This window comes from Theropithecus gelada, chromosome X, assembly GCF_003255815.1.
Source record: "Theropithecus gelada isolate Dixy chromosome X, Tgel_1.0, whole genome shotgun sequence".
NCBI lineage: Eukaryota > Metazoa > Chordata > Mammalia > Primates > Cercopithecidae > Theropithecus > Theropithecus gelada.
Window position 1 is genome coordinate 10,553,292 of NC_037689.1, and position 14,285 is coordinate 10,567,576.

Sequence of the window (14,285 nt, forward strand, 5' to 3'; positions counted from 1 at the left end):
ATTTCAAATTGGCCCTCGCTTCGTATGAATCCACTGAACGGGAAAGAAATCCTTTTTTTTTTTTTAAGGCAGGGTCTCGCTCTGTCACCTAGGCTGTAGTGCAATGGCGCGATCACAGCTCACTGCAGCCTCAAAGTGAGCTATGATCAAGCTATCCTCCTGCCTTAGCCTCCCGAGAGCTGGGACTACAGGAGCGCGCTACCACGCACAGCCAATTTTTGTGTATCTTGTAGAGAGAGGGTTTAGTCTTGTTGCCCAGGCTAGTCTCGAACTCCTGACCTCAGGTGATCCGCCCATCTTGACCTCCCAAAGTGTTGGGATTACAGGTGTGAGCCACAGCCCCTGGTTAAAGTGTTTTAAAAAATATACTCAGCAGGGTGCAGTGGCTCACGTCTCAGCACTTTGGGAGGCCGAGGCGGGCAGATCTCTTGAGCCCAGGAGTTCTAGACAGCGAGACTCTGTCTCTTAACAAAAAATTAAACAATTAGCTGGACGTGGTGGCGCACACCTGCAGTCCCAGCTACTCGGGAGGCTGAAGCAGCAGGATAGCTGAGCCCAGGAAGTCAAGGCTGCAGTGAGCCCTGCTCACACCACTGCCCTAACCTGCACCACAGGGCAAAGCCCTGTCTCAAACAAAAATTAGTAATTTACATCCTGACTTAGTAAGGTCAGACAAAAAACAGGAAAATGGTTTACACATTGTGAAAATTCATAGAGATTTTGTACACTGATGATTTTTGTACTTCCTGTATGAATGTTACACTTCATTAAATAATTTACCCCCCCAAAAAACTTTTATGCTCTTTGGAGTTCTAGCTTTTGGTTTGCCTTTGTCTGAAACTTGACGAGATCATATTTTCCCAAGTGTATACAACTAGGAGGCAAACTTCCAGGTAATTCAACTCCAGGAAGGACACTAATGCTTCTAACTGAAACCCAGGAAGAAGTTAACAATCAAGACTTCAGAAGGCAGAAAGCGAGACAGACCCAGGGAGCTCAGAAGCATATCTCTAAAGCTCTGCCATTATTGAACCAGTTCAAAGGATCCCTGGTCTTTATGTCCCTTTTCCAAGTTTCACATTCTTAGATCTTGGAGAATCACTGAATCATTGGAAGAGCCCTCTGTCCAGCTTGGTCTAGAGATTTATTTGAAACCTGACTAAAATGTTGGTACTGACTGCCAGGGACCCATTGAAAGAGAAGTGGCCAGGCTCAACTACAAACCAATCAATGGAGCCCAAATGATACCATCTGTAAAAGATCAGCTTTCTGGGGTCCCAGAGCAGGGTGGATAACGGATCTGGAAGAGCAAATGGGGAATGCCCAGCAGAGCATGCAAAAGGCTTAGCAATGTGCTGAGCACATAGTTAGTGCTCGAAACAATGAATGCAAGAAGCCAATAATAAATGAAGAAAAAATTTTAAAAATAAACTGAGTCAGGCACAGTGGCTCACACTTGTAATCTCAGCATTTTGGGAGGCCGAGGTGGGAGGATTGCTCAAGCCGGGGAGTTCGAGACCAGCCTGGGCAACACAGGAAGACCCTGTCCCTACGAAATTAAAAAAAAAAAAAAAAAAATTAGCTGGGCATGGGTGCGTACCTGTGCTCCTAGTGTTCGGGAGGCTGAGGTGAGAGGATTGCTTGAGCCTGGGAGGTCCAAGCTGCAATGGAGCTGTGATCACACCACTACACTCCAGCTTGGGTGACAGAGTGAGACCCTGATTCAAAAAAAAAAAAAAAAAAAAAAAAAGCCCACAACATGTTAAGGTTGGTCCTGCTCTTAAACAGTGTATGTCTACTAGATATTGGCTGAATTATTAAATATATCTTAGACTTTTCTGAGAAACTTTATGTATGGCAAAATGCAAAAAGGCAGTCTTCCCACTTAATGGCACAACATCCGTGCGGTCTGGACAAAATACAGGCTGCACTTACAAATGTTAATTTCCAACAAAGGAGTCTTGTAAGATACTAGCACTCCAACTATTGTGTCCGTGTCATATGGATGCAACCCTCAAGGTTAACTTTTTAGGCAAGTCTACAATTCTATTTTGGTGTCTTTTAAAATAACATGTTGCCTTGGTATTAATATTAGATAGATATCTCTACTTTTAGAAGGTATAAATAATGGGGATTTTCTCTGAAAGCCAGAAAAGGATTATTGGCATGTCTCTCTTGCCCCATGTGCTTAGAGTCAAAATCACCTATAGCACTGCTGGATTTTCTGATAGAGACAAGGAGTAAGAGTCTGCTTTTCATTTATCATAGGGTGGGATGTGCAAACCATTAGCCTGGAGTTTGGAATCGATCCTGAGGGCACTGGGGCAAAGGTTTAGACAGGGGTATGATGTGGTCAGATGCCTCGGTCTTGGTCCTGGGGAGAGCCTTGGATGGAAAGATACTGGAAGCAAGAATATCAAAAAGGAGGTCCTTCCCATAGTTCTGGGGAGAACTTTCTTTTTTGTTTATTCATTCTTCCATTCAACAAATACAAAGTGTATGCTAGGCAGTCTACATAAATTAATTCTTATAATCTGCATAAAAACCCTATGAGGTAGTATCTTAGTCCATTTTTCTATTGCTGTAACCAAATACCCAAGACTGGGTAATTTATAAAGAAATTTGGGACGCTGAGATGGGAGGATTGCTTTGAGGCCTGTTCAAGACCAGCCTCGGCAACATAGCAAGACCCTGTCTCTACAAAAATTTTAAAAATTAGCTGAGCGTGGCAGTATGCCTGTAGTCCTAGCTACTTAGGAGGCTGAGGCAGGAGGATTGCTTATGCCCAGAAGTTTGAGGCTGCAGTGAGCTGTGATCACACCACTACACTCCAGTTTGAGACCCTGTCTCTAAAAACAACAACAACAACAAACAAAAAAAAACAAAAAAAAAAAGAAAGAAAGAAAAGAAATGAATTGCTTACAGTTCTGGAGGCTGGGAAGTCCATGGTCAAGGGGTCACATCTGGTGAGGCCCTTCTGCTGGTGGGGCCTCTCTGTGGAGTGGCGAGGCAGAGCAGGGCATCACATGGTGAGGGGGCTGACCTTGCTAGCTCAGATCTGTTTCTCCTCTTAGAAAACCACTAATGCCCCACCCTTATGACCTCATCTAATCTAATCCTAATTACCTCTCAAGGTCCCATCTCTCAAATACCGTAGTCGGATTTCCCACCTCCTTAATACTGTTAAAATAGAGATTTAGTTTCAACATGAGTTTTGGAGGGCAGAAACGTTCGAACCATAGCAGGTAGGTGTTATTATTCTAAGCATTCTACAGATTAGAGTACTGAAAGCCAGGAAGAAACAAGCTCAAGGTCAAAGTGGGTAGTGACACAGAGAGTAGGCAGTGCAATGGACGGAACTTGGGGCTATGCCTGTTGTGTCTGAGGAAGAGCAAGGAGGTCAGTATGCCTTTAAGTAGAGTGAATGATAGGTGAGTGACAGCAGACGAGGTGAGAATGGAGTGAGATCATGCAGGGCTTTGACCTTAACGGTAAGGCATTTCTCCAGAGCTATATACTGTAGGCCTAAGCAGAGCCAGGATTTGAACTGAAGTCCACAGGTCCTCTTTTTTTGAGACAGAGTTTTGTTCTTGTTGCCCAGGCTTGAGTGCAATGGTGTAATCTCGGCTCACTGCAACCTCTGCCTCCTGGGTTCAAGTGATTCTCCTGCTTCAGCCTCCCAAGTAGCTGGGATTACAGGTGCCTGGCACCACGCCTGGCTAATTTTTTTGTATTTTTAGTGCAGATGGGGTTTCACCATGTTGGCTGGGCTGGTCTTGAACTCCTGACCTCAGGGGATCTGCTCGCCTCAGCCTCCCAAAGTATTGGGATTACAGGCGTGAGCCACTGCTGCCCAGCCTTACACAGGTCACCTGAAGCCAGTCTATAGGTATCTGTGGTTTTATTATTTATCATTTTCCATCTCTTCAAAACTTCTCAAGTACCCAACTGTTTTATGACGGAGGGTCTATAAGGTAATGATAGACTGCAGGATGAGTGATGGTGGTCTGTAGAGTAAGTGAGGGGTGTCTGTTGGGTGAATGATAGGAGGTCTGTGGGGAGAGTCACGGAGGATCTCTGGGGTGGATGGGAGTCTGGGTGCATGATAGGTGGACTATGAGGTAAGTCATGGGGATCTGAGGGGTGAATGATGGCATCTGTGGGTGAGTGATGGGGTGTATATGGTGGATGGTGGAGGATCATGAGTTGAGAGATGGGATGGTGGTGTGAGTGATAAGGGGTCTGTGGGATGAGAGATGGACTCTGTGGGTTGAGTGATGGGTTCTGCAAGGTGAGTTATGGGATGCTTATAGGGTTAGCAAAAGGGCATCTGTAGGATGAGTGGTGGGTCTGTGGGGTCAGTGATAGGGGTTGGTGGGGTGAGTGACAAGGGGCTTCTGGGGTGAGTTGTGGGATCTTCAGAATGAAGATTTTGGGGGTGATGGGGCCTGTGGGGGTGAGTGATGGGGTCAAGGTCTGTGTGGTGAGTTATGGGGTTTCTGTGGGGTCAATAATGGGCAATCTATGAAATGAATATGTGTTGGTAGGAAGAGTGATGGGTATCTTAGGAGTTGATGGGGTATGTGGGAGGAGTCATGGGGGTTCTGTGGAATTAGTGATGGGATATCTGTGGGGCGGTTTAGCAGAAGCCAAGAGGCTGAGTGATGGAATGTGTGCGGTAGGAGTGTTGGGGGCTCTGCGAGGTGAGAGCTGTGGCATCTGTGGGGTGAGTGATAGGGAGTGTTATGAACTGAATGATGTCCTCCTACCGAAATTAGGTTTGAAGCCCTAATATCAGGGGGACCAGCCCCCAATATTTCAATGTAATATCACTATATCTGAAATAGAGCCTTTAAGGAGGTAATTAAGGTTAAATGAGGTTATAAGGGTGGGGCCTTAATTCAATAGAACTGGTGTCCTTATAAGAAGAGGGACACTGGGCATGAGTGCACAGAGAAAGGGCCACATGAGGACACAGCAAGAAGGTAGCCATCTGCAAGCCAAGGAGAGAAGCCCCACCAGACACCAACCCTGATGGCACCTTGCCCTTGGACTGTCCAACCTCCCAAACTGTGAGAAAATAAGTTTGTTGTTTAAGCCACCTGGTCTTTTTGTTATAGCGTTTTGTTATGGAAGCCAGAGCCAACTAACACAGGGGAGGATTAGGGTCTGTGGGGTTAGCGATTGGGCCTCTGGAAGGTATGATCGGGGGACAATAAACTGAATAATAGGGATCTTTGGGGTAGTGACGGGGTCTGTAGGGTGATGGGGAGCCTGTAGAGTGAATGATGGGGTATTGAGTGGCGAGTGACAGGATTCTGTAGGATTAATGATGGGGGCTGTGGGGCGAGTCTGTAGGGGGAGTGAAGGAGGTCTTTGAGGAATGGAAGAATCTATAGACGACTGATGAGGATCTGTGGGGTGATGGGGGCATCTGTGGGGTGGAAGAATGACTGGGGGTCTGTAGGGGTGCTGATGTGCTAGCTTGTAAGGTGAGGGGGCTTTGTGGTGTGACAGATGGAGGGTCTGTGAGATGAGTGGGAGTCACCTGTGGGGTTAGTAATGGGGTGTCAGTGGGGTGAGAGATTAGAGCTCTGTGGAGTCAGTGATGAGTGAGTCAGTAGAGTGAGTGAAGTGATTAGGGGCCAATAAGCTGAATGATCCAGGGGTGGAGTCTGTTGGATGAGTAATGTGGCTCTGTGAGGTGAATGACATGAATATGCAGGGTTCACGATGGGGCCTGTGGGGTGAGTGATGGAGGATCTTTAGGGTTTGTGATGGGAAGTCTATAGGGTGGGTGTTGGTGGGGTCCATGTGGCAGCAATGCAGGGGGATCTGTGGGCTGAGTAATCAGGGCATGTGATGAGGGTCTATGGGGTGAGTGATGGAAGATCTGTGTTGGGGAGTGAGTGGAGTGAGCACAGAGCGATGTTACTGACTGAATTGTATCTCCCCAAAATTCATGCTGAAGCCCTAACCCCTAATACTTCAGAATGTGACTGTATTTGAAAATAGGGCCTTTCAAGAGGTGATTAAATTAAAATGAGGTTGGTGAGCACGGGTCCCAATCCAATCTGGCTGGTGTTCCTATAAGAAGAGATTAGGACACCGACATGCACAGGCAGAGGGAAGACTGTGAGGACACGGCGAGAAGGTGACCATCTACAAGCCAAGGAGAGAGGCCTCAGGGGACACTAAACTGGTTGACACCTTGAACTTGGATTTTCCGCCTCTAGAACTGTGAGGACATAAATTTCTGTTGTTTAAGCCACCAGGTCTATGGCATTTTGTTACAGCAGTCTTAGAAAACTGACACAGATTTTGGTCCTGGGAAGTGGAGTGCTGCTGTAACAAATACTTAAAAATGTGGAAGTAGCTTTGGAACTGGGTAATGGGTAGAGGCTGAAAGAGTTTTGAGGTACATGTTAGAAAAAGCCTATGTTGCTGCTACGGTCTTAATATTTGTGTCCCTCCCACCTCCAATTCCTATGTTGAAACCTAATTCCCAGTGTAATGATATTAGGAGGTGGGGCCTTTTGGAGGTGATTAGGTCATTCCCTTATAAGGGATGAAGGGACCAGAGTTCTACCCTCCCACCATGTGAGGGTACAGAGGGAAGGGGCCATCTGTGAGGAGGCAGGCCCTCACTCGACACTGAATTTGCCAACACCTTGATTTTGGACTTCCCAGACCTCAGAACTGTGAGAAATAAATATCAGTTGCCCATAAGCTACGCAGTTTATGGTATTTTGTCAGAGCAGTCCAAACAACTAAGACAATTATCTTGAAGGCTACTGGTAGAAATACGGATGTTGAAGGTGCTTCTGGTGAGGCCTCAGAAGGAAATGAGGAATATGTTATTGGAAAATGGAGGGAAGGCAAAGAACTTGGTTAATTGTGTTCTAGTGTTTTGTGGAAGGTAGAACCTGTGGGAGGCGAACTTGGGAGATTTAGCTAAGGAGATTTCTAAGCAGCGTATTATGCGGCCTTTTCCTCTTTGCTGCTTCTAGTGGAATGCAAGAGGAGAGAGAGAAATTGAAAAAGAAATTGTCAGGCAGAAGGGAACTCGAATGTGAAGATAAAAAAATTCTCAGCCTATCCAATACCGCAAAAGCTGAGAATGTGTTCTGGTGAGAAGACAAAGGGTGTGGCTAAACAATCATGCCACAAAGAGATCACGGGTGTGACTCACTGACCTAATCAGCCATCTTGGCACAAGCCAGGAATAGAGATGGGTAATACCAGCAGGAACACGGCCAGCTGGGACTAAAGAGGACAGAGATGGGACAAAATGAAAGAAGACTGTAGGACTTCTGGGATTCAACAGGACATGACAACAGAGCTTTCTGGCTGTGAACATGCATTATACTTCAAGAAAAAGGGAGAATGATCCCAAAGGTGGAGCTGTCTCCTCCTCAGTTCCAGAGGGCAGAGAGGCCTCCTCTGTTTCAGTGGGCCAGGCTGCCACCCAGGGCTCCGGGAGAGACACCACCTCTCCAGTGAACCAGGAAAGTGGGGCCCCCAATCTGGTGGGCCCAGAGGACAGAACATAGAGCCAAACCGGATTATTCTCAAGCCTTAAAAATCTAATAGAATTTGCCCTATTCGGTTTCAAACTTATTTGGAACCTGCGATCCCTGTTTTTTCTCCTGTGACAGGGTCTCGCTCTATCACGCAGGCTGGGGTGCACTGGTGAGATCAGGGCTCACTGCAGCCTCTACCTCCTGGGCTTAATCAATCCTCCCGCCTCAGCCTCCCAAGGAGCTGGGACTATAGGAGTGTACCACCATACCTGGCTAATTTTTTAGTTTTTTGTAGAGACGGGGTTTCACCATGTAGTCCAGGGTGGTCTCAAATACCTGGGCTCAAGTGACCCTCCCATCTCAGCCTCCCAAAATGCTGGGATTACATGCGTGAGTCACCATGCCTGGCCTATGATCCCTTTCTTCTTTCTGATTTCTCCTTTTTGGAATGGAAATATCTATCTAGCTTATGCTTGTCCTACCACTGAATTTTGGAAGCAGATAATTTATCTGGTTTCACGGGTTCACAGCTAGAGAATTTTTGCATCAGGATGAATCATACCTCCAGTCTCATTTACACTTGATTTGGATGATATTTAGGTAAGACTTGGGACTTAAAGTTAATGCTAGACTCAGTTAAGTTTTCAGAGTGGCTTATGGCACAGTGACTTATGCCTATAATCCCAACACTTTGGGAGGCCGAGGTGGGCGGATCATCTGAGGCCAGGAGTTCAAGACCAGCCAGGTCAACATAGTGAAACTCTGTCTCTACTAAAAATACATAAATTAGCCAGGGGTGGTGGTGCATGCCTGTAATCCCAGCTACTTGGGAGGCTGAGGCAGGAGAATCAGTTGAACACAGGAGGCAGTGGTTGCAGTGACCTGAGATCGTGCCTTTGCACTCCAGCCTGGGCCACACAGCAAGACTCTGTCTCCAAAAAAACAGAAGAGAGTTTTGGGCTGCTGGGATGGGGGTGAATGTATTTTGCATGCAAGGACGTGAATTCTGGGAGGCCAGAGAGAACAGAATGTTATAGACTGAACTGTGTCTTCCCCAAATTCGTATGTTAAAGCCCTAACCCCCAATACCACAGAATGTGACTATATTTGGAGATAGGGACTTTAAAGGGGTGGTTAAGTTAAAACGGGGCTCATAGAGTGGGCCTAATCCAATACAAATGGTGCCCCCTGCCTTTTTCGAGACAGTCTCACTCTGTTGCCCAGACTGGAGTGCAGTAGTGCCATGATGTTGGCTCACTGCAACCTCCACTTCCCGGGTTCAAGTGATTCTCCTGCCTCAGCCTCCCAAGTAGCTGGGATTACAGGCATGTGCCACCATGCCAGGCTAATTTTTGTATTTTTAGTAGAGACGGGTTTCACCACGTTGGCCAGGTTGGTCTCAAACTCCTGACCTCAGGTGATCCACTTGTGTCAGCCTCCCAAAGTGCTGGGATTATAGGCATGAGCCACTGTGCCTGACTGGTGCCCACCCCCTCCCGTCCCCCCTTTTTTTTTTGAGACGGAGTCTCGCTCTGTCGCCCAGGCTGGAGTGCAGTGGCCGGATCTCAGCTCACTGCAAGCTCCGCCTCCCGGGTTCACGCCATTCTCCTGCCTCAGCCTCCCGAGTAGCTGGGACTACAGGCGCCCGCCACATCGCCTGGCTAGTTTTTTGTATTTTTTTTAGTAGAGACGGGGTTTCACCGTGTTAGCCAGGATGGTCTCGATCTCCTGACCTCGTGATCCGCCCGTCTCGGCCTCCCAAAGTGCTGGGATTACAGGCTTGAGCCACCGCGCCCGGCCCCCTTTTTTTTTTAAGACAGGGTCTCACCATGATCATGGCTCATTGCAGCCTACACCTCCCTAGCTCAGATGATTCTGCCATTGTGGCCTCATGATGCCCGGCTAATTTTTAAAAATTTTTTGTAGAGATGGGGTTTCACCATGTTGCCCAGGCTGGTCAAATGGTGTCCTCATAAAAGAAAATTTGGGCCAAGCATGGTAGTTCACACCTGTAGTCTCAGCTACTTGGGAGGCTGAGGTGGGAGGACCACTTGAGCCTAGGAGTTTGAGATCAGCTTGGGCAACATAGAGAGATGCCGTCTCTACAAAATATTGAAAAAAACTTGCCGGGCATAATCCTGGCATTTTGGGAGGCCGAGGCGGGTAGATCACCTGAGGTTGGGAGTTCGCAACCAGTCTGACCAACATGGAGAAACCCCATCTCTACTAAAAATACAAAATCAGCCGGGCATGGTGGCATATGCCTGTAATCCCAGCTACCCAGGAGGCTGAGGCAGGAGAATCGCTTGAACTCAGGAGGCGGAGGTTGTGGAGCCAAGATCGTGCCATTGCACTCTAGCCTGGGCAACAAGAGCAAAACTCCGTCCCAAAAAAAAAAAAAAAAAAAAAAAAAAAAAAAAAAAATTAGGCATAATGGCATGTGCCTGTTGTCCCAGTTACTTGGAAGGTTGAGGTGGGAGGATTGCTTGAGCCCAGGTGTTCCAGACCAGCCTGGGCAACATAGTGAGACTCCGTTTCTATAAAAAAAAAATAGCCGTGTTTGCTACTGCACACCTGTAGTCCCAGCTACTTAGGAGGCTGAGGCAGGAGGATCGCTGGAGCCTGGGAGGTAGAGGTTGCAGTGAACCATGATCACACCACTGCACTCCAGCCTGGCACAGAGTTAGGCTCTGTCTCAAAAAATAAATAAATAAATAAAATAAAAAAATAAATAAAGGAAATTTGGACACACAGAGACACCAGGGATGCTAGTTCATAGAGACCATGTGAGGACACAGTGAGAAGGTGGCTACCTGTAAGCTATGGACAGGGGCCTCAGGAGAAGTCAAACTTGCTGACACCTTGATCTTGGACTCCAGAACTATGAGAAAATAAATTTCTGTGGTTTAAGCCTAGTCTGTGGCATTTTGTTATGGTAGCTTGAGTTAAGACAAGGGGACTGTGGGGCCAGTGATAGGGTCTGTGTGGTGAGTTATGGGGTCTGGGAGGAGGGTCAGTGATAGGGGTTTGTGAGGTCAGAGATGGGAGGTCTATATGATGCTGATGGGGGTCTGGAATAAGTGAATGATGGTGGGATCTGTGGGGTCAGTCATAGGGCATCTCTGGGGTTAGTAATTAAGGATCTCTCAGTGTTAAGAGTCAAGATCTTTTATTTCCTGATTTTAAAAATTATCACCATCATAGACCTCCTGGCTTCTCTTGTATCTGTGTCCTAATGGCTCCCAGCAGTGCCTTCAAACAGCCCCTTTATTCCCCTTCTTGTGCCCACCCATGAGCCTGAGTGTGAAAGATCAATTAACTTTGTCCCTCCAAACTGTGGGAGCAGGACTAGACTCTTCTGGCAGGCGGAGAGCTCCTCCTCGGCCAGTGTTCGAGCCCGGTCCACCACTCCTCAGTTCTTCTTGCTCTTGGCTTTTGTGGCCTTGGCATCCAGCATGCTCTGGGCATGAGTGAGGTGCTTCACAGCATCAAGCACAAGGACTCCAGGCAGCACCAGCCACAGGGCATTCATGAAGACAAAGTAAAACCAGAAGTAGAGAGGGTGGCCCAGCTCCCCGTGCTGGAATCCGTCACGGTGCTCCGTCAGGAAGTAGAGCACATCCCCATAGATCTGGCCTGTGGGCGGCAGGAGGGGAAAGAGAAGCCCCAGTGAGGAAGGTAACAGTTTCCCCAATTCTCTATTCCAAGGCACTTTCCAAGTCATCATTCAAGGTCTCAGAGTTAAGTATTCTGAAATCATAGAGCTGAAAATCCGAGAAATCAGAAAAGTGAGATTCCAGACACCAGAGAGCTAAGAATTTCAGAACTCAGGAAAGCTCACACCTTCAGATTTAAGGAAGTTCAAAATCCTCGAATCCAAGACAGCTTAGGATTCTGGGACTAAAGATAACTCCTATCTCTAGAACTAAAGAAAACTAACAATTTAATAACACAAGATGACTGAGGCTGGGAACAGTGGCACACGCCTGTAATCCCAGTACTTAGGGAGGCCAAGCCAGAAGGATTGCTTGAGCTCAGGAGCTTGAGACCAGCCTGGGCAACATGGCGAAACCCCATCTCTACTAAAAATACAAAAATTAGCCAGGCACGGTGGCACACGCCTGTAGTCCCAGCTACTCAGGAGACTGAGGCAGGAAGATCGCTTGAGCCTGGGAGGTGGAAGTTGCAGTGAGCCCAGATCACACCATAGCACTCTGGCCTGGGTGACAGAGCCAGACCCTATTTTAAAAAAAGATGACTGAATCTTACATGAAGGGATCTCAGAGTCCTGATCCTGGAGGTTCCAGGGGCTTCTTACCACCCTGGGCCACCTCATGTAACCTTCACAAGAGACTCTGTGATGGAGAAGGAGGAGGAGGAAGAAAAATGAACCCTCCCCACCTAAGAGTACAGGCTCAGAGAAGGGCATGGCTGTTTCAGAGCCTCAGGAGGTTTGTCATTCAGTCTGACTCACCCCTGGAAGGGCACCATTGAGATCCCACCCACAGGGATGCACCTGTGTCTGTGGATTCCCATCAACCCCTCTAGTGCCCAGTGCCCCTCTAGTGCCCTCTCCTTACCCACAGAGACCACAAGCTGTAGAACGAAGCGGAGAGGATGCTGGCGGAGAAAGGCGATCACCACCCACAGGCTGAGTGGTCCCCACAAGCAAGCTGTGATGGTTTCCATGCACACTGTGAAGTTGTCACCCCTGCAGGAGAAAGCATGAGGGGACACTGGCATCGGTGTGCTCTTCCTACAGGTTACCCCATTAGGGTAACTTACCACCCCACCAAAACCAATGCCAGTCTCCACTGACAGAGGCAAACACTTACAGGATGTATCGGCTGTCTCCCTTGGCATACTCTTTCCCTGAAGAAAAGAAGAGAGAGACATGAAGAATAAAGGCAGGGAAAGGAACACACATTTGTGACAGCTGGGGGTCCCTGCAAGAAGACAGACTTCATAACCTTCCCATGCGTCTGCTTCCTCTTCTGTGAAATGGGGTAACTGTTTGGATTCTAGTGGTTTATTTATCTAAAACAAGGTAATATGTGTAAAGCCTGACACAAAACAGTGTGGCTGTGATTGGTACTCAAGAAATGTGTGTGGCATAAAAGGAGGCAAGTGTAGATAATGGAGTGAGTGAAGTAGCCAATGAGAGAGAGAGAATGTAGGTGAACAGAGGAGTGAATAAAAGAGTGAGCAGAGAATCAGTAAGAAAAAGACTGCCGGGTGCGATGGCTCACGTCTGTAATCCCAACACTTTGGGAGGCTGAGGCGGGAAGATGGCTTGCATTAAGGAGTTCAAGACCAGTCTGAACAATATAGTGAGACCCCCATCTCTACAAAACATACAAAAATTAGCTGGACGTGGTGGCACGTGCCTACAGTCCCAGGCTGCAGTGGGAGGATGTCTTGAGCCCAGGAGGCTGAGGCTGCAGTGAGCTATGATAGCACCATGGTGCTCAGCCTGGACAACAGGGTGAGACCCTGTCTCAGAAAAAAAAAAAAAAAAAGAAAGAAAAAGACCATCCAATATAAAAATAGGCAGAAGACTTGAATAGGTTCTTCACAAAGAGAATTTCTAAATGGCCAATAAGTATATGAAAGATGTTCAAACTTCCATTAGTCACTAAGGAAAAGCAAATTAAAACCATAATGAGATAGCACTCACATCTACTGGAATGATTGAAATTTAAGAAACATCTGACCAGTCAGGTGCAGTGGCTCATGCCTGTAATCTTTTTTTTTTTTTTTTTTTGAGATGGAGTCTCATATGTCGCCCAGGCTAGAGTGCAGTGGCGCGATCTCAGCTCACCACAACCTCCACCTCCTGGGTCCAAGCAATTCTCCTGCCTCAGCATCCTGAGTAGCTGGGATTACAGGCACCTGCCACCATGCTGGGCTAATTTTTGGATTTTTAGTGGAGATGGGATTTCACTATGTTGGCCAGGCTGGTCTCAAACTCCTGACTTCAGGCGATCTGCCCGCCTTTGCCTCCCAAAGTGCTGGGATTACAGGCATGAGCCACTGCACCCAGCCTTGTTTATAATGGCAGAAGATTGAGGGAAAATGCCCATCAATACCAGACAAGTCAAGTAACTGTATAATGTCCATGCTTCAAAAGTTCTTTATGAAATCATGAGGAGTGACCTCATTGAAAAAAGCAGCCGGGTGTGGTGGCTCACGCTTGTAATCCTAGCACTTTGGGAGGCTGAGGTGGGCAGATCACTTGACGCCAGGAGTTGGAGAACAGCCTGGGCAACAAAGTGAGACCCCGTCTCTTAAAAAAAAGTTGTTAAAAAAAATAACTTGGTGGGGTAACACATACCTATAATCCCCGCTACTAGGGAGGCTGAGGCAGGAGCATTGCTTGACTGCCCAGGAGTTCAAGGCTGCAGTGAGCTATAATCATGCCACTGCACTCTAGCCTGGGTGACAGAACAAGACCCCGTCTCAGGCCGGGCGCGGTGGCTCAACCCTGTAATCCCAGCACTTTGGGAGGCCGAGGCGGGTGGATCACGAGGTCAGGAGATCGAGACCATCCTGGCTAACATGGTGAAACCCCGTCTCTACTAAAAATACAAAAAACTAGCCGGGCGTGGTGGCGGGCGCCTGTAGTCCCAGCTACTCGGAGGCTGAGGCAGGAGAATGGCGTAAACCTGGGAGGCGGAGCTTGCAGTGAGCCGAGATCGCGCCACTGCACTCCAGCCTGGGTGACACAGCGAGACTCCGTCTCAAAAAAAAAAAAAAAAAAAA

At 47.7% G+C, this 14,285-nt stretch overlaps 1 protein-coding gene across 4 annotated transcripts in view; it reads right to left on the reverse strand.

Annotated features, from left to right (window-relative positions):
• Nucleotides 1-10,678: 10,678 nt before the first annotated feature.
• Nucleotides 10,679-14,285, reverse strand: part of EBP (EBP, cholestenol delta-isomerase) — an 8,990-nt gene continuing 5,383 nt past the window's right edge. For all 4 annotated transcript variants that reach the window (XM_025371710.1, XM_025371709.1, XM_025371708.1 and 1 more), the window contains 3 exons: nt 12,359-12,395; nt 12,104-12,234; nt 10,679-11,159 (listed from right to left, as the gene is read on the reverse strand). In XM_025371710.1, coding sequence (XP_025227495.1) covers nt 10,936-11,159; nt 12,104-12,234; nt 12,359-12,395 — 392 coding nt within the window. In that variant the 3' untranslated portion in view covers nt 10,679-10,935. The remainder of the gene's footprint in view (nt 11,160-12,103; nt 12,235-12,358; nt 12,396-14,285) is intronic.